At 41.6% G+C, this 25374-nt stretch overlaps 1 protein-coding gene across 2 annotated transcripts in view; it reads right to left on the bottom strand.

The window, feature by feature from the left end:
• Positions 1 to 301: 301 nt before the first annotated feature.
• Positions 302 to 25374, bottom strand: part of lonp2 (lon peptidase 2, peroxisomal) — a 29424-nt gene continuing 4351 nt past the window's right edge. For both annotated transcript variants that reach the window (XM_020653068.3, XM_020653069.2), the window contains exons 3-17: positions 24964 to 25077; positions 23219 to 23350; positions 22053 to 22175; positions 21783 to 21946; positions 20808 to 20902; positions 17121 to 17239; positions 16844 to 16983; positions 10907 to 11048; positions 10511 to 10661; positions 9085 to 9211; positions 4723 to 4865; positions 3228 to 3313; positions 2586 to 2793; positions 2293 to 2483; positions 302 to 2091 (exon numbers count right to left, since the gene is read on the bottom strand). In XM_020653068.3, the coding sequence (XP_020508724.1) occupies positions 1858 to 2091; positions 2293 to 2483; positions 2586 to 2793; positions 3228 to 3313; positions 4723 to 4865; positions 9085 to 9211; positions 10511 to 10661; positions 10907 to 11048; positions 16844 to 16983; positions 17121 to 17239; positions 20808 to 20902; positions 21783 to 21946; positions 22053 to 22175; positions 23219 to 23350; positions 24964 to 25077 (2169 nt within the window). In that variant the 3' untranslated portion in view covers positions 302 to 1857. The remainder of the gene's footprint in view (positions 2092 to 2292; positions 2484 to 2585; positions 2794 to 3227; positions 3314 to 4722; positions 4866 to 9084; positions 9212 to 10510; positions 10662 to 10906; positions 11049 to 16843; positions 16984 to 17120; positions 17240 to 20807; positions 20903 to 21782; positions 21947 to 22052; positions 22176 to 23218; positions 23351 to 24963; positions 25078 to 25374) is intronic.

The raw sequence follows: 25374 nt of genomic DNA, 5'->3' as shown, positions 1-25374 counted from the left end.
CATTCTTTGATGTTTTTTGTTTTTTATAAATCGATCTGTGTGAAGTTTTCTGCTTCAGTGCATTAATCTTCTCATGGTTGTCTAAATACAGTTTTAAAATAATTTGCTGCAGCAGGTGTTTCACATTACTACCCCACAGGGGACAGAGAGGAAATCACATCTGGGCCACAGATGTGAAAAAAAAAAATCAGCTTCAGGGTGAATTTGTCTAATACGTGTACAGAACAACACACATGTTGTGATTTTATACCTGTGTGTTATTATAGAGGTCCAAGGACAAAAACAAACATTTTCTCACAAATTGAATCATCACTCATGTTTATTCAACAGGACACAAATGCATTATGGGTAGTTTGATTAGAGTTTCTATTAAAAGACTTGATGGTGTGAGAGCTTCTAAAATCATCCATCTTTTGTGTTGCTAAACAAATGGAATTTGTTATCACACTTCACAGAAGTATCGCAGACCAAAGACTGTATAAAGAATGGACAACATGTCTCCTCCTGCTGTACAAAAATGAAGCCAATATACCCCCTATAACGGGCGCTGACATGTGCGCTGGGGATGTCATTTTGAGGGTGAGTTGCACAATAGAGACCCTGCGGTGGATGAATGCTACTCCACTTCTGCTAACCAAAACACACATTTAACTAACTTAAAGGGATTTAGGATTTCAGTCGGTACAGTTCAAGGCGGAACAGATTCTTATGTCGTGTGAAGCCGACACTCAAGGTTTTGGAAAAGATCAATGAATCTTGTTAGCATTCATTATGTTTCCTCTCGACGCTTCTGCTCCACTTTGCTATTCCGGTACACACAGCACTGCAGAAGCTGCATTCGTCAACAGAGCAGTCAATCATTACATTTTATATCTCATTAAAAAAAACTTCTCAGATAGAAGATGACTTTAACACAAATCCGCGTGACAATAACTATAACAACTAAAGAATGTTTGAGGAACATTTATTTTAGATTTGATAGTTTCACTCATGTCCCATCTGGTAACATGGAGGGGCTGTGCTGCCACAAGTCTGTAGGGGGAGCTCTAAATCCTTTGGCTTCACTTGATGTGAGATGTGCTGCTGTCCATTCTTTATACAGTTCATGGATCAGAAATAATACTGAGCGATCAAACTGACAGCTCCCTTTTCATGTAAAAATATAAATATATATTTGCACCGTCAATACATTTTAAAATCTGCAATTACAGGAAAAGATATCCACCAATCAGGTGACATCAGACTACATTAGATTTTAATTAATTTAAACTCAGTGATTGGAACAGGCTGCAGGAATGCACACCATCTCAACACGTTTTCCACATCAGTTTCCTCCCTCACATACACAGACCATCACAGTAAACTGCCTTTACTGATATTATTCAACAAAATCTGTAATTTTAGAGCTAAATCAATAAGTGCTATCAGCTTCCCATAGGGGCTCGTCTAAAGGAGAGCGTTCTCATATCATGTTAACATCAAAGGAAACAGCAAACAGTCCAGAGGAACTGATTCTGAGTCGTAAAAGGCACCGACATGGCAACACTCTTATCATAAGATAATGATGAATTCACTTTGAACAGTTGTTTGGCTCTAACTTGTTGCTTCATTTACCACAAATTAACCCTGTGATAGAAAACTAATCCTGTGAAAAACAAAACCTCAGGAGGAAAGAATCTTCAAACAGTGTTAGAGATCAACAACAAGCCTTTTAAGAATTCTTGCTGCAGCTGCATTTCAGGATTGAACTTATTTTACTCCCAGATCTCAACGCTCAAACATGATTCAGTCAGTCCTGCATGAGGACCGTTCAGGAACACTTTCCTTACTTCACGTGTGTATACTCTTGTCGGTGTGTTACAGTTTGCTGCTCAGCTGTGGGTGTGTGCAGGAGGAGCTGGCTGTCCCCGGGAAACCTCCATCGAAGGCGGCATTTAGGACCTCGTCCAGATTTGCGGCGGTGACAAAATCAAGGTCTGCCTGGACGTTGGCTGGAAGCTCCTCCAGGTCCTTCTCATTGCGCTTAGGGAGGATGACACGCTTCACTCCAGACCTGTGGGCCGCCAGGACCTTGTCCTTAATCCCGCCCACCTGAGGATGACAAACCGACACAAATCTATCAACTGTTTTTGTCTGGATCAAAGGAACTGGTCAGGTGCTGGGGATTAAACATCTGTGCAGATGGAGTTTTCATTTGAATATATATATATATATATATATATATATATAAAAATCTCTTGATGAAAGCCTATAGAAAATACTTCATGTACAATCTGAATGTGTGAAACCCACCGGCAGCACTAGCCCTCGTAGCGTGATCTCTCCTGTCATGGCAACGTCTGATCTGACCAATCTGCCGCTAAACAGTGAGGCGAGGCAGGTTACTATGGTTACACCTGCAGAGGGGCCATCCTTGGTGACAGCTCCAGCAGGGAAATGAAGGTGGATGTCTGTACCGTCGAGTGGATCTGGACCTCCAACAACTGTTTAAAAGGACACTAACATTACATGTATCTGCATGTTCATTGGTTTAATAGACAGTGTGTATGTTTCTATAAAGCTACTGCACGCTGTAGTGAACCCACTGTTGGTGAGCTGGTAGGTCTTGGCGTTCGCTCTGAGCCAGCTGATAGCCAGATGGGCGGATTCTTTCATGATGTCTCCCAGCTGTCCCGTTAGAGTGAGCTGACCTTCACCTTCCATTCGACTGGCCTCCACAAACAGGATCTCTCCACCCAGGGGGGTCCAGGCCAGACCTAGAGCCACGCCGGGGAGGGTGAGCCGCTCTGACACCTTCAAACAGACACTTCACAAATCATCTCTCAAGCTGTATTTGATGGAATAATCAGAAAACAGGCGAGAAAGCCTTCACGCAGCATTTCTGATGCTTAAAATTTCAGGGATGAATAAGAAAAAGAAAACGACATCAGTAAAGGACGGAGAACGAAAAAAAAGTTAAGAGAAGAGGAGAAGGAGGAGGATAAAAAGAGAGATGAAAAAAAAAAAGACATGACAGTAAACGGCCCGAAGACAAACTGTACGGTGTTTCACATTATACTGTACGATGCATGATGTTTTCAACTACTCAGACTTCATGAAGAGCAGCTGCTGTGGAGCTGAGAGAACTGCACAGGCTGCCTTCATATTCATGAGCTGTGAGAAAGACTCAGAAAGCCTCTGCAGATGCTGCTCTTGTCTCCTCCTCAATCTGCTGTCGTCCCACTCACCTCCATGTCAAACAGCGGGGGTCCCAGGATGTCTTTCAGCGCGATGTGATCGATCACTATCGGCATCTCTGGAGGCACTGCTTTGTCTGAACACACAAAATTAAATAAATCCCAGTGAGAAGTGCCGATGGAATTTGGCCATACAGCCAACTCGTCATATTGCACAACACATTTAACTTTATATTTGAATGATCAACTTGATTGCAAATGGTTTGAAGAGTACTCATATGATGATGCATGACTGCACTGCCTGATGTCATCATCCACAAGTCTTACATAAAGAAAGAAACAACACTGTCAAAGTAAGGAGTCAGACAGAAAAGCCCCTTCCCCACATTGTCCAGGCAGGATGCATGTGTGAACTCAAACTGTCGACTTTTTAAAAACACAGCTTATATTTTGACTTTTTCCTGCCAACCCTCATGTAAAATGCTTTGAGTAGTCAGAAGACAAGAAAAGTGCCATACAAGTCAATTTATCATTTACACACACACATCACTGTTGCAGGTCAGTCACATATCAGCGAGCTTGCGACACAGAGGAATGCTACAGATAACTGCCTAAATCCTCAGTTTATCTGTCATCTCTGCTTCTCTGCTAAATCATTATTATTTTGTTTTCCCATGACTGCTCATGTCTGGAGACATATTTTTTATCCTAGAAGGAACTCTTCAGACAAATGAAATCAGATTTTGACTTGTCTTAATGTCATAAAGAACAGAGTCACAGTCTTTGCTGGGAGGAGACTTGAGAGGAAACCCTCTTTATTAGTCAAACGACTAATAAAGACCAGCTGGCTGCACATTATCCAGCTCATTACACAGCTCGCTGAAAGACGTCCTGTTGCACTTATTGGGTACCATCCTTCAGACAGGCTTCAGATGCTTCGGCAGCTGACAGGAAATAACGTGTTTAATTGACTGTGATACGGCTGATTATCCCTCAGATTAAACCTCTGACAGAACAGTTTGTCCTGCAGAATGCTGCCACACAGATCGTTCTGACATGCTTTCTTAAACGTGCACTCGTGAATATTACAGCTGCTCAGCATGTTCTTAATTGGGTTTTTTCCTCTTTGTATCCGAGCAGATGGTTAGCTTTAATAAGGTAAGGAGGTATTTTCTGCTAAGAGTTTCTCTTAGAAAAGCGTATATTTCAAAGTCATTTAAAGCTCCTTTGAGGAGATGTTTTAGGTGGATATGATTCAAACTGAGAAGAGATCTTCAGCATTAAGATCAACAATTTCTATTTTGTATTTTTTTGATATCCCTTTGTGGTCATATATAGAACCATATACACAAGTCGATTTCAAGGTTATAGTATAAGATGAGTGCACTGACAGTCTACTTGCTAATATCTGATCTGATTTAAGGCTGTACCAGAGGCTAATACTGGTGCTGTTACCGGGATACTGTAACAACACTGAGTATCATTTGATTTGATTTGATACATGAGAGGGCAGAGACACCCACAGACTGAGGGTTCAGACTCTTACCCCTCTGCTTTGTTGGCCCTTCAGGGGTCACAGCCTCCTGTGTTTTGGCGACTCTGTGACCTTCAGCGACCCTCACAGCCACCGCTCGGCAGATTGCCCCGAACTTTCTCTCCAAGGAGCGTACGCCTGCCTCACGGGTGTACCTAGAAGGCAAAAAACACAGATACAGATAAAACTCAACAACAAAAACACAGGAGATCAACGAAAAGTACCCTTTTGAAATAAACATGATTTACTACAATGAGACCAGTATGACACTTTGATTAACCTCCTTTATTTAGTGAATCTAAAACCAAACCTTCAACCTTTTCTCTTTTATTCAGTCTGTTTTGTTTGTCTAAAAGAGAAAGGCTGTTAAATCAGGAGTACCTCTTAGAGGATGCTGTGTGCTGTTGGCTGTTTCTATAGTAACCAGAGTGCAGTGAGTGTTGTTAAGGTCTGCAGGCAGTATGCTGATCACCATCTTAAAGGAGGCCCTGCATAAGCAGCTCTAAGTCAGATTGTATTTTAAATGTGGTTCAGTTAAATAACGAGTTCTGTTGTGTAGAAAGTCCATAAACAAACAACAGAACACTAGTGCTGGAAACATTTGATTAAACATCTTTAAGTGCACAGGGCTTTTCAGGTTGCAAACTGGGCTTCAAAAAAGATGATGTGAATCACCCACCAATTACTTACATATATTTACAGTTTATCTTATATCTTACTCAAAACTGACTGACTGATGATGAAAACAATCGGTAGATGTCACTTGAACCATTAAGATTTAAAACAGTACGAGATCATCAAAAGAGAGACTCTGACTCAAATCTGCCCCTGAACAGATTTAAATGTGTAAGAAACAGTAAAACACACTGATCTGAAGCCCACTCTTTGAAGAACAGTGTTTCAGGCAGCTCTTTGCACACACAGAGAGCTGCACTCATTCATTCATTCATTCATTATCTTTACCGCTTTTCCCGTTCAGGGTTGCAGGGGGCTGGAGCCAATCCCTGCTGTCATTGGGCGACAGGCGGGGCGGGATACACCCTGGACTGTTCGCCAGTCAATCACAGGGCTGACATAGAAACAGACACTCACATTCACAAGACTGAAGTTATTGTGCTAAGACTGAAGTTATTGTGCTAGGCCCTAAAAACCTCAGCTAGACTTTTTCTAGTGATTTGACTGTCCTCAATGACATCAGCCTGGCATCTAACACCACTGTTAGGAATCTAGGAGTTCTTTTTGATCAAGATATGTCTTTTAGCTCTCACATCAGGCAAATTTCAAGAACAGCCTATTTTCACCTTCGTAATATATCCAAGATCAGGAATATCCTGTCACAAAATGATGCAGAAAAACTAGTTCATGCATTTGTTACCTCCAGACTGGATTATTGTAACTCTCTTTTGTCAGGGTGCTCTGGTAAGTCTCTAAAGACTCTTCAACTGGTCCAGAACGCTGCAGCTCATGTACTGACCAGAACCAGGAAATGGGACCACATCACTCCTGTGTTGGCTTCTCTGCACTGGCTCCCTTTACAGTCTAGAATAGAATTCAAGATCCTTCTTCTCACTTACAAAGCTCTAAATGGCCAGGCACCATCTTACCTGAAGGAGCTACTAGTGCCGTACTGCCCCTCGAGAACATTACGGTCCCGGAGTGCAGGCCTACTAGTGGTACCTACAGTCTCTAAGTGTACTATGGGGGGTAAAGCCTTCAGTTATCGGGCTCCTCTCCTCTGGAACCGCCTTCCAGCCGGGGTCCGGGAGGCAGACACAGTCTGTATTTTTAAGAATAGACTTAAAACTTTCCTTTTTGATAAATCTTATAGTTAGTGCTGGTGTAGACCAGCTCTTAGTTATGCTGCTATAGGCTTAGACTACCGGGGAAACTGGCACCTTGAGCTCCTCACTCTCTCTCTCTCTCTCTCTCTCTCTCTCTCTCTCTCTATGCATATACAGTACATCATATTACTGCATGTATCTATCTGTAAATCTCAGTCACTAACTACCTACTTTCCTGGGAGCTCTTGAGCTCTCTTAGGCTCCTCAAGATCGTTGGTTGACGGCCTGCCAGAACAACACCCCCCCCTCCGGCCGAAGATTTCTGCCTTTTAATAAGGCAGTTTTTTCTTACCACTGTAACTTTTGCTGCTTTGCTAAAGTACTCATGATGGATAGACTGGATCTTTGTAACATAACGCAAAACTTTCTCCAACTGAACAATTCTAAATCTGAAATCATAGTATTCAACCCGCCAAACACCACTCATATCTCAAAGAGCAGCTTCGGTCCCTTATTCACCAATGTCCAACCCACCGCCAGAAATCTAGGAGTAACATTCGATTGCAATCTCACCTTTGAATCCCATATCAAAACAGTTGTCCGATCAAGCTTCTTCCATCTACGCACCATCTCCAAAATTAAAACAATCCTAACCCAACGAGACCTTGAAAAGATCATCCACGCCCTCATCTTCTCCCGACTTGACTACTGTAACTCCCTCTTTTCCGGAATCACAAATAAGTCACCGTCTCGCCTCCAGCTGGTCCAAAATGCAGCAGCTAGGCTTCTTACTGGTTGTAACAGACGACATCACATCACTCCAATTTTAGCTTCATTACACTGGCTTCCTGTACGTTCTAGAATCGATTTTAAGATTTTACTCATTACTTTTAAAGCACGGACGGGGCTGGCTCCAAGCTATATAACAGAGTTACTGACACCATATGAGCCAGCCCGCAGTCTTAGATCCTCGGGTGGGAGCCTCCTGGTCGTTCCAAAGTCGAGACTTAAAACTAAAGGTGACCGGGCCTTTTCAGTCAGGGCCCCTCGACTTTGGAACGACCTCCCTGAGGAGATAAGACTCGCAGACTCCCTCAATTCTTTTAAATCCCTTCTTAAAACATACTTTTACAGACTTGCTTTTATGTGATGTCGTCTTCTTAATGTCTTCTCTTACTGGTTTTACTATTTTTATCTTCTTCTACTTCTTACTGTCTTTTATTTATGGTCTTATCTCGTATTTATGCTCATATCTTAATCTCCTCTTGTGTTTTAACTTGGTAATTTCTTATCTTACTTACTTTGTCTATTTATGTTTTGTATTTATAGTTAATTTTTATTTTTATTATAGTTTTGGGTTTTTTGATCCTTTAACCACTTGTTTTTATTTCCTTTACTGCGCTTACCTTCTCATTGCTTTTTATTTGCTTTTATCTCTTAGTTTCTTACATCTTTTTAAATCTTTGGTCCTCTTGGTCTCAGCTCATGTTGTTGGGTTCTTGTGTTCCTGGGTTCTTATGATGGTTCTTATGATGGTTGGGTTATATATGTCTGGTTGTGTATCTTGCACTTTGGGTTCTTTTCTGTTGAATTGTTTTTAATTATTTTTGGTATTTTGCATCTGTTATATTCTTACTGTTGTTAATGTTTTTCTGTGTTTAGTTTGCTTTGTTCTTGCTGTTTGTCAAAGCACTTTGTAAACCTGTGTTTTTAAAAGGTGCTATATAAATAAAGTTATTATTATTATTATAACAATGAGTCAGGTCTTTTACCTGCTTTTTGTAACATAACAATAAGTAAGGTCTTTTACCTGCTCTTTTGTAACATAACAATGAGTAAGGTCTTTTTACCTGCTCTTTTGTAATGTTAACAGACAAAGACTAAGGTCTTTTACCAGATTTTTGTAAAGTTTCTGGAGATAACACTTGTTATGAGTTGACGCTATACAAATAAAAATTGATTGATTGATTGATTGATTCACACCTACAGGCAATTTAGAGTCTCCAGTTAACCTAATGAACAAGTCTTTGGACAGTGGGAGGAAGCCGGAGTACCCAGAGAGAACCCACACACGCACGGGGAGAACATGCAAACTCCACACAGAGAAGCTCCTGTCTGATGGGGATTTGAACCAGGAACCTCCTCCCTGTTAGGCGACAACGCTTACCTCTGCACCGCCCTGCAGCCGCTGCACTCAGTCATCAAGATTAAAAAAAATGTTTCATCCAATCAAACAGGTCAAGGAGAAGTCCACATAAACAGTCACAACAAATGTCCACCACACCTGTTTGACAGCTTTAAGAAACACTCTGATAAGCAAAGGTTGAAACCAGTTTTAGCCTCAGATGTGTGATAAGTGCTCTGCTTCACTCATCACTCACCGAGCTGTTCTTTACTGATTACATGTAGAAGCTTTCCAGCGGTGAACATGCAACGACGTCCACAAACATCTGGGGAATTTCATCTCATCTCACAGCAGCTGGAATCGAACCTCCGACCTTCCAATTGAGAGACGACCGACTCTACCACTGAGCCACAGCTGCTGCGATCTGACACCAGATTATCTGCTATGTGTGTGTGTGCGTGTGTGTACCTGCTGATAATATCCTGCGTGCTGTCCTGTGGGATATGCAGTTGTTGAGGTGTTAACCCGTGCTGCTCCAGCTGGTTTGGGATCAGGTGACGGTGTGCTATCTCCACCTTCTCCTCCTGAGTGTAGCCTAAAAACACATTTAACAGATTTACACCTGATGGTGTTTCCCTTTGTTTATGAATGTGCTGAAGTTGTTACATTGTTACCCCACAGTTACTAACTTGTGCAGTATGTGTTAGTGGTCTGGTTAGTTTGGGAGACAGTCCAGGAGCCAGGTTCATCCCTCGGGACGTTTTTTACAACTTTTTTTTTTTGGTACTGTGTGAACTTAGTATATGTAAGTAAATATAAGTATATGTATAAATCTCAGTACAAGATCTAACTGCTTTAAAAATGTTGTGTGCTCATTTCACTACTGTTACTAGGATAACTAATTGGAATGACACAGCACTCTTTATGATTATGGGGTTTAATAGGAGCAGCTGCATGGCCTGGATTATTTGTGTTTACTAACTGTATGTGGATAAATGTATGTATATGTGTAAAGGTAGACATTATACTATCATTGTTGTTAAAAGCATTGCGTTGGGGGGGGGGACTGAGGGTGTCTTTTGGGTTGTGGATCGGGGAGATAAGAGGGTTTGGGTAGGGATGGGGGGGCTTTATATTTTGTATTCTGTACATCATGCAGCGATTTGCACTGTTCCAAGTAAAAAAAAAAGAAAAAAAAGTGTGCTCAGGGACACATACGTTGTGTCTTCAGAGGACGCTTTGCCATCAAACTGTGCAGACAGACTGTACCAGTGTTATTTGGTTCATTGGGATGAGAACAATCAACAACACACACTGAAACCACTGAGGAGCCGATTTGACAGAAAGGCCAGTATGGTGTCGTTGCTGAGATATACAAATACTCAGAAGTGAAATCATCTAATCACAGTCACCGAATGTTAAGGGCCTTCGTTATACATCACTCAGCACATGCAGCAGGATGTAGTGCAACAATCTTCACATCTCCAAATGTCCCCTAACGTCACATACTTGGAGATTGTCTCTTAAGCTCATGAATGCAGAGTAAAAACAATATGAGACTTTTTATGTGAATAAATAAAATGTGACCTCTTAGACATCTAAAGACATACATTAGAGATAAGGAAAGGTATCATTTTATAGCAAAGCATATAATCCCTGATAATCTGTGGGTGATCTTTATTTAGTGGCTCACATTTGTCTGTTTGTGTGTATGTGTCTAACTGGGACTGGATAAACAGCTGTTGTTTTCAATCTACACTGCAGAAAATCAAATCATGCAGAAACGCATTCAGCTTTGGATTAGTTCCCGGAGAAAGTATTTGGCCTCAGATTCAAAAGTTTTTTTTGTTGGGATGTGTCCCTTGAGGGTGGGATCTCTGAAACCTAAACCCACCTGGTACCTGCAGCACCTCCATCCGGTCCAGGAGGGCGGGGGGAATGGTGGCCGTCGTGTTTGCTGTGGCGATGAAGAGGACTTGGGAGAGGTCAAAGGCCACGTTGAGGTAATGGTCTGTGAAGCTGTGATTCTGCTCTGGGTCCAGAACCTGATGGAACATTTATCAACTGTCATGAAGGTTTTCACAATCTTTAATTCAACAGGAAGATTATTTGACTTTTTCCTGGAATAAGTGGAACGACTAGAGGAAAGCAAACATACAAAAACAATGAAAGGTAGACTTGGTAAGTATGTACAGTAGGTTAATGAAAGGTGAAGGTTCATCACAGGCTGGGTAACACAAGTGATAATGATGATCAAATAAACAATCTGAGGGATGGAAACAGAGCTGACCTCTAGCAGAGCAGCTGCAGGGTCTCCTTGGAGGCTCTTCCCCAGTTTGTCCACCTCGTCCAGTAGGAACACGGGATTGTTGACGCCGACCGTCTTCAAACCGTTGATGATGCGCCCGGGCATGCTCCCTACATATGTGCGTCTGCAAGACAGACAAGATTTGAACTACTGACCTACTGTGTACAGTTTCCACTCACACTCACAAAAGGACTTGATTCTACTACTGACACGATGAAGGTCAAGATAATATCTTGTTAATTTGCAATACTGAACAACTACACATGCAGACATAGTGATGAATGTGACAAATCGCTTGATGCCAGGACAAGCTGGAGGCAAGAAATGTGCAGTGACAAGTGTTCCAAGAAGGGGAATTTTAGAAACAGAATCAAAAACTTTACCGTAAAATGTTTTTTAAAAAGATACTACTGGAGTGGTCTTTTTGTGCCTTTAATGGAGAGACAGGACAGTGGATAGAGTCGGAAACCAGGGAGAGAGAGTGGGGAACGACGTGGGAAGGAGGCCACAGGCGGCCACAGGCGGCCACAGGCCACAGGCGCCCTAACCATTGCACCACCAGCGCGCCCCTGGAGTGGTCTTTCTGAGAAAGCCTAACTGCTTAGAAACTTTCATCTTGGTCTCTCGCTCTCCTGCTGTTGGTATGTCGAACACATGTTTTACATCTGGCAGTGAGGAGGTGTCTCTCAGCTCTGTTAATGGACTTGAGCCTGGGTAGCGCTTTTCTAGTCTTCTGACTACTCAAAGCTCTTATACACTGCAGGTCACACCTACAAATTCACACACTGATGGAAGTGGTCACTATGTAGTATCATCCATCAGAAGTAACCAATCCCATTCATACACCACCACCGAAGCAGTGGGAGCAATTCAGGGTTAAGTGTCTTGCCCAAGGACACATCGGACATGATGCCCAGCTGGGGATTGAACCCTCGACCTTCCAGTTGAGAGGCTACGACTCTAACAAACTGAGCTCAGCCGCCCCATTTAGACTCTCTTCAGATCACTGGGACAAGCGCTGCAGTGGGAGAACTCTCCGATCACTTCTCTGGATATACATGCACACAGCGGCATGAGCCTCAATATGAATCTTATACCACAAACAGCAACAAACACCTCCAATGTTTGTTCTGTCTGTGTTCAGACTCATTCTCAATCTGAGTCAGTTTACCCTGACTGAAGGTCGACTGAGGGACCCAGGCTAGAAGAATTAAATGTGAGTAACATTAAAGGAGATCTATTATGTTGATCCATATATTTGACTAGATACATATGAGTTACGATGTTGCATGTCCATAAAAAACCTCGGCAACATTTTTTTAAAACACAGGATACACAGTTATTTGCCGTAATCCCTGGATGTGGTTTCCTGCTGCTGGGAACGAGACGCTTCAAGAAATGTGCGAGACTTGGCCTGAACCTGATGTCAGGATCAGCTTTAGAGCAAAGCAGGGAGCACGGCCATCCCAGCAGCTCTTTCCAGGACACGCCGCCCCGGAAGCTCCCTTTAATTTCCCTGCAATTGCAAACAGAGCTGACCAATCTCAGGAAAGTTGGCACTTGGGGGGGCGGGGCCTTAAAGAGACAGCAGCTGAAATGAAGCGTTTTAATCCAAGGTTGAAATGAGGGATTTTACTGACACCAGTTTCAGATAGATAAGAATGTTTTTGAGGTACACATCTCACAATGCTACTCTACAGGTCTACCAGACTGACATCATTAACAGTGAGAGTGAGCATAATAGATCTAACAAATACTTTGTATTGCAGTATTCTTAACTACGTTTACAGCTTCAGAAAGATGAGACCACTGAAAAAAAAAAGATTTTCTCTGGTTCTACAATTCAAAGGGTTGTGTTTGAGAGCAATGAACATTTTTGTTATTTAGTCATTTTAAGTTATTTAAGGGTTTTTTGCGTGGCCTTTTTGCATTTTTTTTTAGATCGGACAGCTGAGGAGAGACAGGAAATGCTGGGAGGAGGGGTGGGGGGGGGGGGCCTCGTCGCGGCAGCCGTGGGTTGCCGCGACGAGGACTGTAGCCACCATACACGGGTGTGAGACGTAACCACCAGGCTATCTGCGCCCCCATTTTTTGTTTTATTGTAAACAACATTTCTCGCAACTTCTAAATACAATTTCTCAGATTTTTTATTTTATTTGCAGAAAATGACAACTGGTTGAGTCAACAAAGAGATGAAAGGTTTTTCAGACCATGAAACATACAACAGAATAAATTCACATTTCTTTTTTAATAACAGAACACTCGTGTTTTAACTTAGAAAAGGATATTTTGATATTTTTAGAACATGTTTGAAAAGTACTCCAAATATTTCACTGATGAAGGGAGCTCATGTTCCACTGAGCGGCAGAGAGCGCTGTGCTCCAGTGAACATCACGAGAGTCAATAGACTTAAGACACTTCACTGTTACTGCTGCAGCACATTATGAGTGTTTGAAAGAAGCATACTAGATGATGAGCTGCTTAGCCCTCAGGCATCAGTTTAATTTACTACCCTCTTTTTATTTATTTTATTTTATTTAACCAGGAAAAAGTCTCATTGAGATTAAAATCTCTTTTACAAGAGCGTCCTGACCAAGACAGGCAGCAGCACAATTACAGGGTTTAAGACATAAAAAACACTTAACAACAATGACCATAAATACAGGAATCACAAAAAGAACCATTCATCAGAATCTGTCAATAAGTCATCAGCAACAAAGCGATCAAAAAGGGCAATACGAGTTAGCTAAAACATCTACAGTCAGATATTTCTGCCTACAGATCATTAAGACGACCTTTAAAAACATTCAAGGAAACCAGCTCCCGAAGATTTTAAGTATCTTGCAACCAATTCCAAGAAGAGGGAGCAGCATACTTGAACGCCCTTTTTCCTAATTCAGTACGGGCTTTAGTGATGGTTAGAAGGTGTAAATCCTGCGAGCAAAGATGGTAACTTCCATTACTTTTTTGAAGTATGTAGCTCTGTAGGTAGGATGGAAGCAGACCGAGAATACCCTTATTACCCTTAGTCTAGCACTGACATAAAAGTGGCAGCAACAAGTGTTTTCTTGGCCTTAAATGAAAAGCAAGACTTATTTCTAAAATAAAATCCTAATTTTAACTTGCGTTTTTTTTTTTGTTTTTTTTTACCAATTGTTGAATGTGAGGCTTAAAAGAGAGAGAATCATCGATCACAAATCTCAGATATCTGTATTGAGATACAGACTCAATTTCAAAGCCCTGAAAGGTGGTGATAGCAGGAAGGTTCAGTGGCTTTGATTTGGAGTTCGAGAACATCATGAGTTTCGTTTTATCAGCATTCAGCACAAGTTTTAAGTCAGACAAGGTACGTTGTACAGTATTAAAAGCAAGTTGTAGCTGACAAAGGGCCTGATTTAGTGTAGGTGCAGAGCAGTATATTACAGTGTCATTAGCATAAAAGTGGGAATTTGCATTAATAACATTTTGATCAAGACTATTGATATATAAAATGAAGAGTAGTGGTCCCAGGACTGATCCCTGGGGCACGCCTTTGAATACTATAAGGGAGCTAGAAGTGATGCCTTCTTCCTGCACGCACTGAGATCTTCCAGAAAGGTAGCTTTCAAACCAGCAGACTGCTTTGTCTGATAGTCCTACACTTCTAAGCCTTTGATAAATCAATAAAAAGCGTTGCACAGTGGTGTTTGTTGTCTAAAAATTCTATAAAATCATTGACCACTTTTAAGGCCGCTGTAGTTGTGCTGTGTTTTTTCCTAAAACCTGACTGAAAGTCAGATAAGATATTGTATGATAGTAGGAAATATTTCAGTTGTTCACTCACAATGGACTCCAGAACCTTAACCAGGACCGACAATTTGGAGATGGGTCTATAATTATTTAAGACTGTAGGGTCCCCCCCTTTCAACAAGGGAAGAACAAATGCAGATTTCCATATAAGAGGAATTTCATTTGTGTCCAGGGAGAGATTAAAAAGATGTGTCAAAGGTGGTGCGACAAAATCAGCTGCTTTAAAAAGTAAGGTTCTAAGTTGTCAGGACCTGCAGATTTTTTTGTGTCGAGGAGTTTGAGGGCTTTGAGCACTTCTGAGACTGTAATGACTTGAAAACTGAAGGATTGACTACCTGTAACATGGCAGTCAGAAAAAACAGTAGCGGAATTTATATGCCTATTACTAAAAGAGTCAAACAAGGAGCCAGAGGCTATAAAATGTTCATTAAAGACACCAAGCATTTTGGACTTATCAGTGACTTTAAGTGAGTCCTTAACAATGCATGGAGGAAGCTCAATTCCATTTTTATTTCCAGCCAGGGATTTAATTGTCTTCCAGAATTTCAAGGGATTGTTAAGGTTGCTTGAGGTTTCTGTGAGGAAATGATCAGCTTTGGCTTTCCTAATTGCAACTGTGAGAGCATTGCACATCTGCTTGTAAAGCAGCCAGTTTGATTCTGGTATTTAAAAGGGTTAAATTCCTGATAATTATTAAATATTTGATCGTTTTGAGCAGGGCTGAAGTTGTTTAAGAGATTTATGCAAAAGAATAAGAAAGAAATATGAATCTGTTCTTTTTTTATAGCAGTTTTTTGGAAGTGGACATTTTGTGTGATTTAAGAGGCTTGTAAAAATGTTTCACAGTGTTCTATTGATCTATTAAAAAAATAAAATTGTCATTCCAAAATGTGTCGAGAGAGATGTGTGCCATATGCACTAACACAGACAAAATGATGACCAGATGAAGAGGAAACATTTGACCAAATGGACAAAAATGTCCATAGTGATGCATGAGGGTTAAGGACAGAGACGCACTCAACCCGTGAACACAACACTGACTTATTATCACCTTCTTAAGTTTAATATATTTGCATATTTACAAACTCAGATAACACACGGCAACATCAGTAAGTATCACACTTTCAAAAGACGTTTAGCGTCTTATTGAACCCATACATTTCTCTCTGCATATGTACATCTATTCATAGTTTTCTACATGACGTCACACACTTATGGAACCGCCAACCTGGTAACCCATGGCTTCCTGCTGCTGCACGCTACGTAAAAGTTACCGCTTCCAGTTTGCTCCTGCCAGTCCACCAGCTTTATTTTTTATTTTGTAACAAAAGAAAGTCGCTGATCAGTTGAATGCACTAACTGATGAGGAGACAAGCCCGAGCTTTGTTTCCACAGAATCTCATTAGCGTGAGAAAGAAAACGCAAAGGAGGAGATTGTGGATTCATGCTGTTAGACACTCTGCTGTCCCTGTGAGGGAGCAAAAGAACAGACTTCTTTTCATCCTGGCACAAATATTGTGTTAAAATATTACTAACACCACTGCCCTAGAATCCTGACAGAAAGTTAAAGAGACAGCAGCTGATGCTTATCGTCATATCAATGTATATGTGAGCTAGCTTATGTTAGCCAATTAGCACTCACCTATACTTTGAAGAAGAAGAATTTCTTGCCTTTCACTTCCCAAACAGCTGCATTACTGACCCAGACACATGGGAAATACATAAAGCTGTCTGTACTTGAGGAAGGATTTATGTAAACACAAGTGAAGTTCCTGTGAGGACTTTGCTGTTTAAGTGATTTCAGTAATGCTGCCTTAAGGTTGAAAGTGCCCTAAACTTTCTGTTATTTAAATATCTCAGTTTTCCTGCTGTTGTCAAGTGATGTTAACATGCACAGTTTTGAAGAGAGGGAAAATGAACGAGCTGTGCTGCAGCTCCACAGAGTGTTCAATGGAGGCCGCCACTTTCCTCAGCTCTTTTTGACCTCCAGGCCTCTGCACCAGTCACGTGACTTAAAGCTATGAACATACACATTAGTACTACCTGTGTGGTCTGCTTTCTCAGGAAACTCTCCTATTTGAACTTGAGTCACCATATGAACTGTGCTCATAAAGCATAGTGTGGTCATACCTGTGTCCTCGGATGTCAGACTGGTCACAGACTCCTCCCAAAGCGATGCGATGAAACTCTCTGCCCAGAGTCCTGGCTATAGAGCGGCCCACGCTGGTCTTACCCACTCCAGGGGGCCCAACAAAGCACAGGATGGGGCCCTGAGGAGACAGGGGCAACAAGAAACGTACAGATTAACATATTAATAATTAATTTTATAATCTAAAATAAGGGATTCTTTCTTTTTATGACATGTAACTTCACATGTTTTAAAGACAGAGGGATCTATGAGAAGCACCTTCAGGGTGGCCTTTAACTGTCTGACAGCCAGGTACTCCAGCACACGTCTCTTCAGCTTGTCCATAGCGTAGTGATCGTTGTCCAATAGAGTGCGAGCGGCTCCGATGTCCAGGCAGTCTGCACAGCGTGTTTGTGTGTGTGTTGGGTGGGGTGCATGTGGATGAGATGGATTGATCCCAGACAGAAATAGAAAACATTCTTGTAAGTGAAATGGAGAAAGACAGAAGAGTTGACTGTAATTTGAGAAAGTGAGAAGGAAGAGAGGACAATAGAAAACACGTTTGCTTAAGAGTTTTGAAAGTTTTTGGTTTGGCAGATTTCACCGGTCTATCAAGGCCAGAAAATCCTCCCACATTGTTTGTCATAAAGATACTTCAACATTTTATTTGCAGCACATGCACTGGCTCTGACCTCTAACCTCGGGACCTTAACCCGGTGAGCTGAGATTATGGTTTAGAGGCAGACTGTGGTCAAACATAGCAGAGTAGTGCCAAAGGCAGTTTCTGTGCAACAAGTCTTTTCACCTCAGAAGATGTGGAGCAACACAGTTCATTTGGTTTTCAGACATACTTGTGGCTACAAGTTTCAGATCAACTCTCCTTTAATATATATATATATATATTATATACATATATATATATATATATATACATATATAAATATTTGTATCATTTATATTTGGCTATTAAGCTGCTAAATGCTCCACTATGTTCGTCAGCTGGTTGACTGCATCTTGAAGTTAAATGGTGAAACGCCTCGCTGCTGCTGGAAAGTGGGCTCATAACAGGTCTGAACTTAAAACAGTCAAAGTTATGAGCCTGAAACTTAAAAATTGACCTGCGACATCCCAAGATGCTTTTCAAAAATGAGACAAACTATTTTCATGGATTTATCATTTTTATCAGATCTATAATATAATTTATATCATGATTGTGAAAGTGAAAACACTGACCCATAGACTGTAAAAGTACTTTCTATCTAGAAATAGATAGAGAGCGGGAGTTGAGGCAGGCTTTAAGCCTGCTGGCAAACAGCTTCAATGCATCCAACAGTCTGTCATAAATCAAGCAGAAGACAGTCTCTGGTCTGTCTTTTCTTTGATGCCCTCTGGGCGGCGCTATCTTGGCCCTCCAAGGAGAAGCAACTGATACTCCAACTCTTTGTCAGATATCAGGCTGTTGAATGCTGAATCATTCTAACTGACTTATTGTATGGACTGTCACTGTGTGCTGAGGTAACCTGTAAGGTTCATTCATTTTATGAATCTAAGACATATTCCTGCTGATGTATTTATGAAACTCTGGCTTCTCATTTGGCGACCTGTTCCTCTGTTGATTTGTTGTTACTGACATGTAATAGTCTGAATGCTGCTGGGACTGTGTTTGTTTCCTTTATGTTGTCTTGGTTTCTTTCAATGACTCTTAGGCTGTAAAACTGAATTGCCCTTCTGGGATTGATAAAGTTGTCTGAATCTGAAACATCTTGTACAATAAACAGGGGTGCAAACTAATCAGGGATGAAAAAGGTTTCATGGATCCAAACCCCCAAGGGGGGTCCGGGGGCATGCCCCCCCGGGAAGATTTAAAAAAATATATATATCAGCTATTAAATGTTAATTTACAGACGATTTTAGCATTCAGACCGACTAAAGAAGCAGTGCAAACAATAAGAAAAACACAACTGCTTGTCTTTATCTATGTTCTGTTCTTTAAGTTTTTGATAAAGCTACAGTGAAACATGAAAAACCCGTGCACCCAACCTTCAGTCTCTTTTTATAAATGGGATGAATTTGCAGAACAGGGCTTACCATGTTCTACTAAGGAGTGATGTAAAGGGCAGTCACTATGCAGGTAGCTCTCAGAGCAGAGTCTGAGAGAGCATCATAATACAGTCATCAAGGATGACAATATTTTCTCTTCTATAATAATGAAACATTATCAATATATTAACCTGATGTTTTGCTCCTGCTGATTTTCATTAAGTTTATATTCCCTCTCTTACTACATGTGTTGACCAGCTGTCACTTTAATGTTGCCTGAGATAATAATGAACCAGAAAACTGTATGAAGTTACCTTCAGCTAGCACACATTTATCTCAACATCTTTACCTATGGATACCAAACAGTAAATATGATCAGACAGCATGTTTAACAGAAAGGCTGGCTTGCTAGCCAGACTTCGAATCTTTCCACAGTGTTTTCATGGAAACATAACATTATGTAAATTAGCCATGTGCTGCACACTGTGACTCACTGCGAATCAGGTTTCATGCTTCGGCCCTGCGATATTGAGCAATCGCGGCCGTCGAGAGGATGGTTTGCAGAGGGTCTGAGCGCCCAGCCGTGCACGGTGCACCTCCAAGATTGCAAACAACGCGAACGGGTTCACGCCGACCGCGTTGCAATGATTGGCTACAGGGCCCAGAAGAAGCCTACTTTCTTCAGGCCGTGTTGAGCACTCTGACTAGTGATGTGAAAAGCAGTTCTTTTCAGTGTACTGAATCAGTAGAATCAGTTCAGTAAAGTGATTCATTCAAAAGATTCGTTCACTGAATCGTTCAGTACTTCTCCGCAGCTCTGCCTGTGAATCAGAATTTAATAAGCTGAAACATGGCTGAACGTTTAGTTCTGCTCGCGATCGTACTGAGAACAGCCGGTGGTGAATAATAAGCCAATGAGCTGAGAATTTAGTTGGATAAAGCTCCAGTTTGCAAACTGAAAGCTGCTAAAACAATCACATTTATTTTCCCCGACCGTTCTGTTCAGTACGTTCAGTACAATAAGAGGAAGAGAGTGACTCAGAGGCGGAGCTCTCATTCAGTTCGTTCAGTTCGTTCACTGAATGAGAGCTCCGCCTCCGAGTCACTCTCTTCCTCTCAGTCAGTCAGTGATTCACGCTGGAGCTCTCGTTCAGTTCGTTCAATGAACGAACTGAACGAGAGCTCCGCCTCCGAGTCACTCTCTTCCTCTCAGTACGTTCAGTGAACGAAACACTGACTGAACGTGAACGAGCGAGACTGCGAGTCACCAGCCTCAGTCACACACACACTGTACTGACTGAAACACGATCGTTAGTGGATGTTAAAACAGTCAGCTGAGTGAAATTGAGTTGGATATAAAAGCCGTTTGCAAACTGACAGCAGCTATAAAAAGCACATACATTTTCGCAACACCTAAATGTTAAATAATATATTTGCTACTTCCTCAATTTTGGAGACATTAGAGGGTGATGGGTGGGCGGGCTTTAGCGACACAGAGCTCCCGACCGACTCCTCCTGTTGGTTCAGTCAGTACGTATCACTGACATGAAAGGGAGAGCGGGCTTTGAGCGACTCTTACGTCTAGAGAGAGAGACACGAGACGGGAGAGAGGAGAGCGCAACTGAAGTTGAGAAATGAACGACTCTTTTTAGTAAGTGATTCAGTTCAGTTCGTTCACCCAGATGATTCCTTCGTTTTGAACGAATCGTTCACGAACTACATATCACTAGCTCTGACTGCAGTCAGTATGAAACGACTCAACGTTCGCAGGGACCATTTGGTTTAATGACAGCTCGTGTCGCAGATTTATCCCCCCTCTTCCTCCAAATATTTTTATTGCAGATCTAAATGAATCATACAAATGAATAACTGATGCATCTTGACATTTTTTAAATCGCTGCTTGGCCTCCATTAAGTCATATTTACCTTTAGTGCTTTTGCTCCATGGCAGCTCCACCATCAGATCCAAGTAGTTTCTGGTCAGGGCGTACTCCGGCATGGACTGAGGCATCTTCTTCAATCTGAACGCAGATTAATCAGATAAGCTTTAACACGGTCTGACTGTTGAGTAGAACTTATCAGTGAAATCATTCTTTTTTTTATAAACAAAAGAACTGCTATGTTTTCAAGTTAAATCACATCAGAGCAGGAATCTAAATGGATCAAAAAATACTCTTACAGGAAATTGTTAAGCTGTGTTTTTACTCAAGCTTGTTTTAATCTAAATTATTCATGCATGACCTGATTGATGAAACAACAGCATTTCTTTATCTCAGTCAAATTTAAAGGCAGGGTTGGTAATTTTCAAAAACTAGCATGATTTTTGAAAGAAGCATTCTCTCAGTGCTACGTCTACACCCTGACCTCTCCCGTCTGTGCTCCCTCAAAAGCCACGCTCCAGAAGTGGACCTCAGCTCATCGCCTACATTGTGTAGAAACTACGTTGTCTCGTCTCATGTCTGTACACAATAAACATTATCATAATACATGTAAAAAAATGTTTTGACTATTTTACTACTCACAACGGCCAACGATAAACTCACAGTTCCATCACCTGTCACACGCTTTGAGTGTGGACTAGTGCTCGCAAGAGGTAGAGAGCGAGCAGGGAGACAGGGAGGCGTGTGATTGGTTCATCAGATTGGTACCTCATGGAAGACATTGGTCAAAGTTTTTATAGACTTACAACTGCTACAGATGACAGATTTTCACTGTTCCTTTTTCAGAGAACATGAGTTATTAATTTCTATTAATTTCTATTTCTATTAAGAAAGTTTCAACCAAAGATCTGGAGAAAATTACCAACCCTGCCTTTAAGTGATATAGTGAACATGGATAAGTGAGTTGGATTGATGCAGCATGAGAGAAAGAGAAGAAGGTTTAATCTGAGCTTAAATTCACCTCTTGAGCTCCTTGAGACAAACTTTAAGTGCAGCTTCTGGCATGTTGGCCCCGTGGACCTTCCTCTCCAAAGTAACAGTGTCATTACCATCCTCATCTTCATCTTCCTCATCCAGATTGAACTGCCTGCCTGGGAGCACTCCCCCTTTACGCACTGATAGCACCTGAATGGCACAGAGAAGTGAGTCAGTTGTATTCATATTTGAGTGAAAAGGCTTCTTGATAGAAACAAAGCTGAAAAGGGAATGGAGAACTGAAGATGTTTGTTACCCTCTTCTCATTGTCAGGACCTCTCTTCCTGGTTTTCTGCAGCAGTTTGAGTCCCTCGATCTGCCTGTTCAACAAGGGCAGAGTCTTCTTAAATCTCTCCTCCAAGCTCACAGCTTCCAGGACCTTCAAAGGACGAGACAAAACATACATCTAAAGATCACAGACACGGAGGTAATAATACCATTACTTATATCACTTTTCAAAAACAAGATACAAAGTGCAGAGTCTGGAGAAATGTTAGAAAGACAACAGGGAGAGCAGAGTGAGGTCACATATTGGTATGAAGAAAAACAATGGCGGTCTTTGGGTTCGAAATGCCATCTTATCCTATTGAGTAACATGCAAAAACTTGAAGTTAGGGCGGGCTTTAAGCCTCCTGGAAAACATGTGCATATGCAAATTTATGCAAAACTTTCAGCCGTTATGTTATTAAAACATATGACTTATAACTTTTTTTTAGGCTGTACTAACATTTTGTGGTAAAAATGGGCGTTTTACATTATGGTTGTTAATGGGACTTCCTTGGCTTTTGAATCCAGCCTCAAGTGGACACTTGAGGAACTGCAGTTTTTGCACTTCTGCATTGGCTTCACTTTACAATACTGGAAGAAAGGGGGGCTAAAGGGGGAAAGCTTTCTGGGGCCCAGTCGCACAAGGAGGGCTCATGGAGGCTAGAAAAAAAACAAACATGGTGGTCCATCCAAATTTTAAACTGCAATGACCACATTTTATTTGACACCAAAAAAAAACCCCACAAATTGTATTTGTTGTAGCTTCAGTAAGATGTAGCCTGTTTCAAAATGTAAACCCCCTCTTCTTAAAATTATATCAACTTTTATTTGGGTAATGTTACTGAAGTTGTTGGGCCCATAGGAAGCTAACGTTAGCTAGGAGGCTTGCCCTAACACTACTGATCAATTGTTCATACGTTGGTTTAAATCAGATCCTGGGAGGGCCCATTCACTAGACCTTTCAGGGGCCCAGACATTTCTGTGGGCATTCCTGACTGGAAGTGCTGCTTGGTTATAATACACGAGTACTTAAAAAAAAATGCTGCAGTCAGTAAAACTTACAAATCTTGGCTATAAACGGGTTTTTCTTTCAGCATCAGTCACATCCCATTTCTGTTTGAATTTTGGTTTAAAAAGTACTAGAGTTCGCTTTACCTGTAGCTTCTCCTTGTTTGAGGTGCGAATCATGGAGGCAACCACATCAGGAAGGGTTTCTCTTGGCAGACTGTCCAACAGACGCCTGAACTTGGCCACCACTGGAACAGACATGTCCAACATACCCAACAACTAGACAAACACACACAAACAGAGACACAGTGGGATTTGATTTACTGACACTACTGAATGCTATTCCTCACAGCAGGTTGCTGTCAGGTTAAATCACAACATTTGCTGCTGGAATGGCTGAGACAAGTGTTGCCTGCTTCTTGTTTAAAAAGAATGAAAGATAAATCTCAACACTGGAATTCTTTCCCTGTGTTTTCCAAGAGTTCACATCGAGAGTTGAACTACCTCTGGCATACAGTAAATTGTGAACCTTAAAGACAGACGAGAAGGATCTTGATGCCATTTGATTAATTGGTGAATAAGCTTGTGAGTACTTTGAGTTACAGGTTTTCAAAATGCTACACAACTGCAGCCTGCAGGTGTTCCTGTAGTGTGATGAGATGGATGGGACGAGAGGACCGAAGTTATTCTGAAGGAATCGTTGGCATTCTTGCTGGAAGGCTGTAGTCAGAAGATCAATAAGTCTCACATCTGTCTGCTCAGCGTGCCATCAGTTAGCTTTACTTAACATGAAGAATGGAAACAGCTATTTGATTTGTCATTTTAAACACTTGGAAAAATTACAACAGATTAATTAATGGTCTTTGAATGTGTCTGTGGGCAGATTTCCAGACTTAAGTGTAATCACTTACAGCATGTTCCTGTCAGGACCGTTCCCATGTTTATTGCTGAGTGGGTTTAGATGAGAGTGGTCTGTTTCTTGTTATAAAGAAAAGGATAAATTGTAACATTCCTGAGCTTTCCCACAATTTTAAGGTTTTCAAATCTCCACATGTGCTCTACAGATGATAAGATAGATAAGGGCGAGATGAGACAAGATAACAGAAGTGTTCACTCAGTTTGAAGGAATTTTTAAGCGATGAACCCACTGACTACTTTCTACCAGCACTGATGTACGGATGAAGACTCGGTATAAACAGGATCCCAGTGTCCACCAGTGAGGAGTGAGGAGAGAGCGTTTGCAGCAGCAGGCTGCCATCCGGACAAAAAGGGAAAGCGCCCAGTGTCTTTTTCGTGCTGAGTCAAGAAATCTTTCAACTTTTTAGAAAGGTGCTGTCAACGTCACCGGCGCTCTTCAAAATAAAAGATACTCCCTCTAATTTTGCCTCCTACAGATCCTACGGAAGAGGATGATGGTACAAGGTACTCCTTGTACCGTCATCCTTTTTGCTCCATGTCTGCTGGGGTATAAACGATCTCAAATTAAAAAAAAAAAACATACAGTTAAAAGCAATGGAGCAGTGTCGGTCACACAGCGGTCGTTGTTAACAGACTGTTGTCATGGAGACAGGACTGATGTGCAGCGCGTACTCAGCACATAAACACTCCCAAGCACACAGCCAGAACTTTACTGTGAGTGCTCTGTTTGTCTTTGGGATCCATGGCTGACATCCTGTTCCGTGTGCTCTCTCATGAAAAGACTGAGTTTCCTCGCAGTGGTTTGGTGATGAACTAACAGCAGCTCGTTCTGCCTGCAAGCCTCAAAATTTGAATTTGTGACGGATTAGTGCCTCCTTGCAAGTTCTTATTTTCCAGTTTGGATGTTTCAACTAATACAAAGTATGCAGTATACACACACACACACACACACACACACACAGACACACACAGACCTGAACTGCAGCATGGTAGAACTTCTGCGACAGCTCTCCAAGCTCTCCATCTGTTGCGGTGACCCCCTCTGATGCTGGGGTCGTGTACTGCTCCAGTTTATCCAACTGCTCCACCTGCGTTTTTAATAACCAGACAGAGGAACACGCTGAAGTCAAACACAGTAAAGGTTTGTATTTGTCTTCCTGTCTGGAAAACTGATGACTCATGTCTTACTGGTGCATGCCAAGCTGTATAACCTTAGAGAACGTTTCACAGAAAATAACACAGATAGGAGATTTAAAGAACCCCTGCAGAGTTTAAACCACAGGCAGCGCAATAAAGAATGATTTTATGAATAATGAGCCTTGTTGTTTGCAGGAACACAAGCAAACATTACTTTGTTGACAGGAACACTTCACAAGACTTCTTAA

The sequence above is a fragment of the Labrus bergylta genome, chromosome 7 (genome assembly GCF_963930695.1).
Source record: "Labrus bergylta chromosome 7, fLabBer1.1, whole genome shotgun sequence".
Taxonomy (NCBI): domain Eukaryota; kingdom Metazoa; phylum Chordata; class Actinopteri; order Labriformes; family Labridae; genus Labrus; species Labrus bergylta.
Note: the sequence above shows the minus strand (reverse complement) of the source record. Positions and strands in the feature narration are given on the sequence as shown.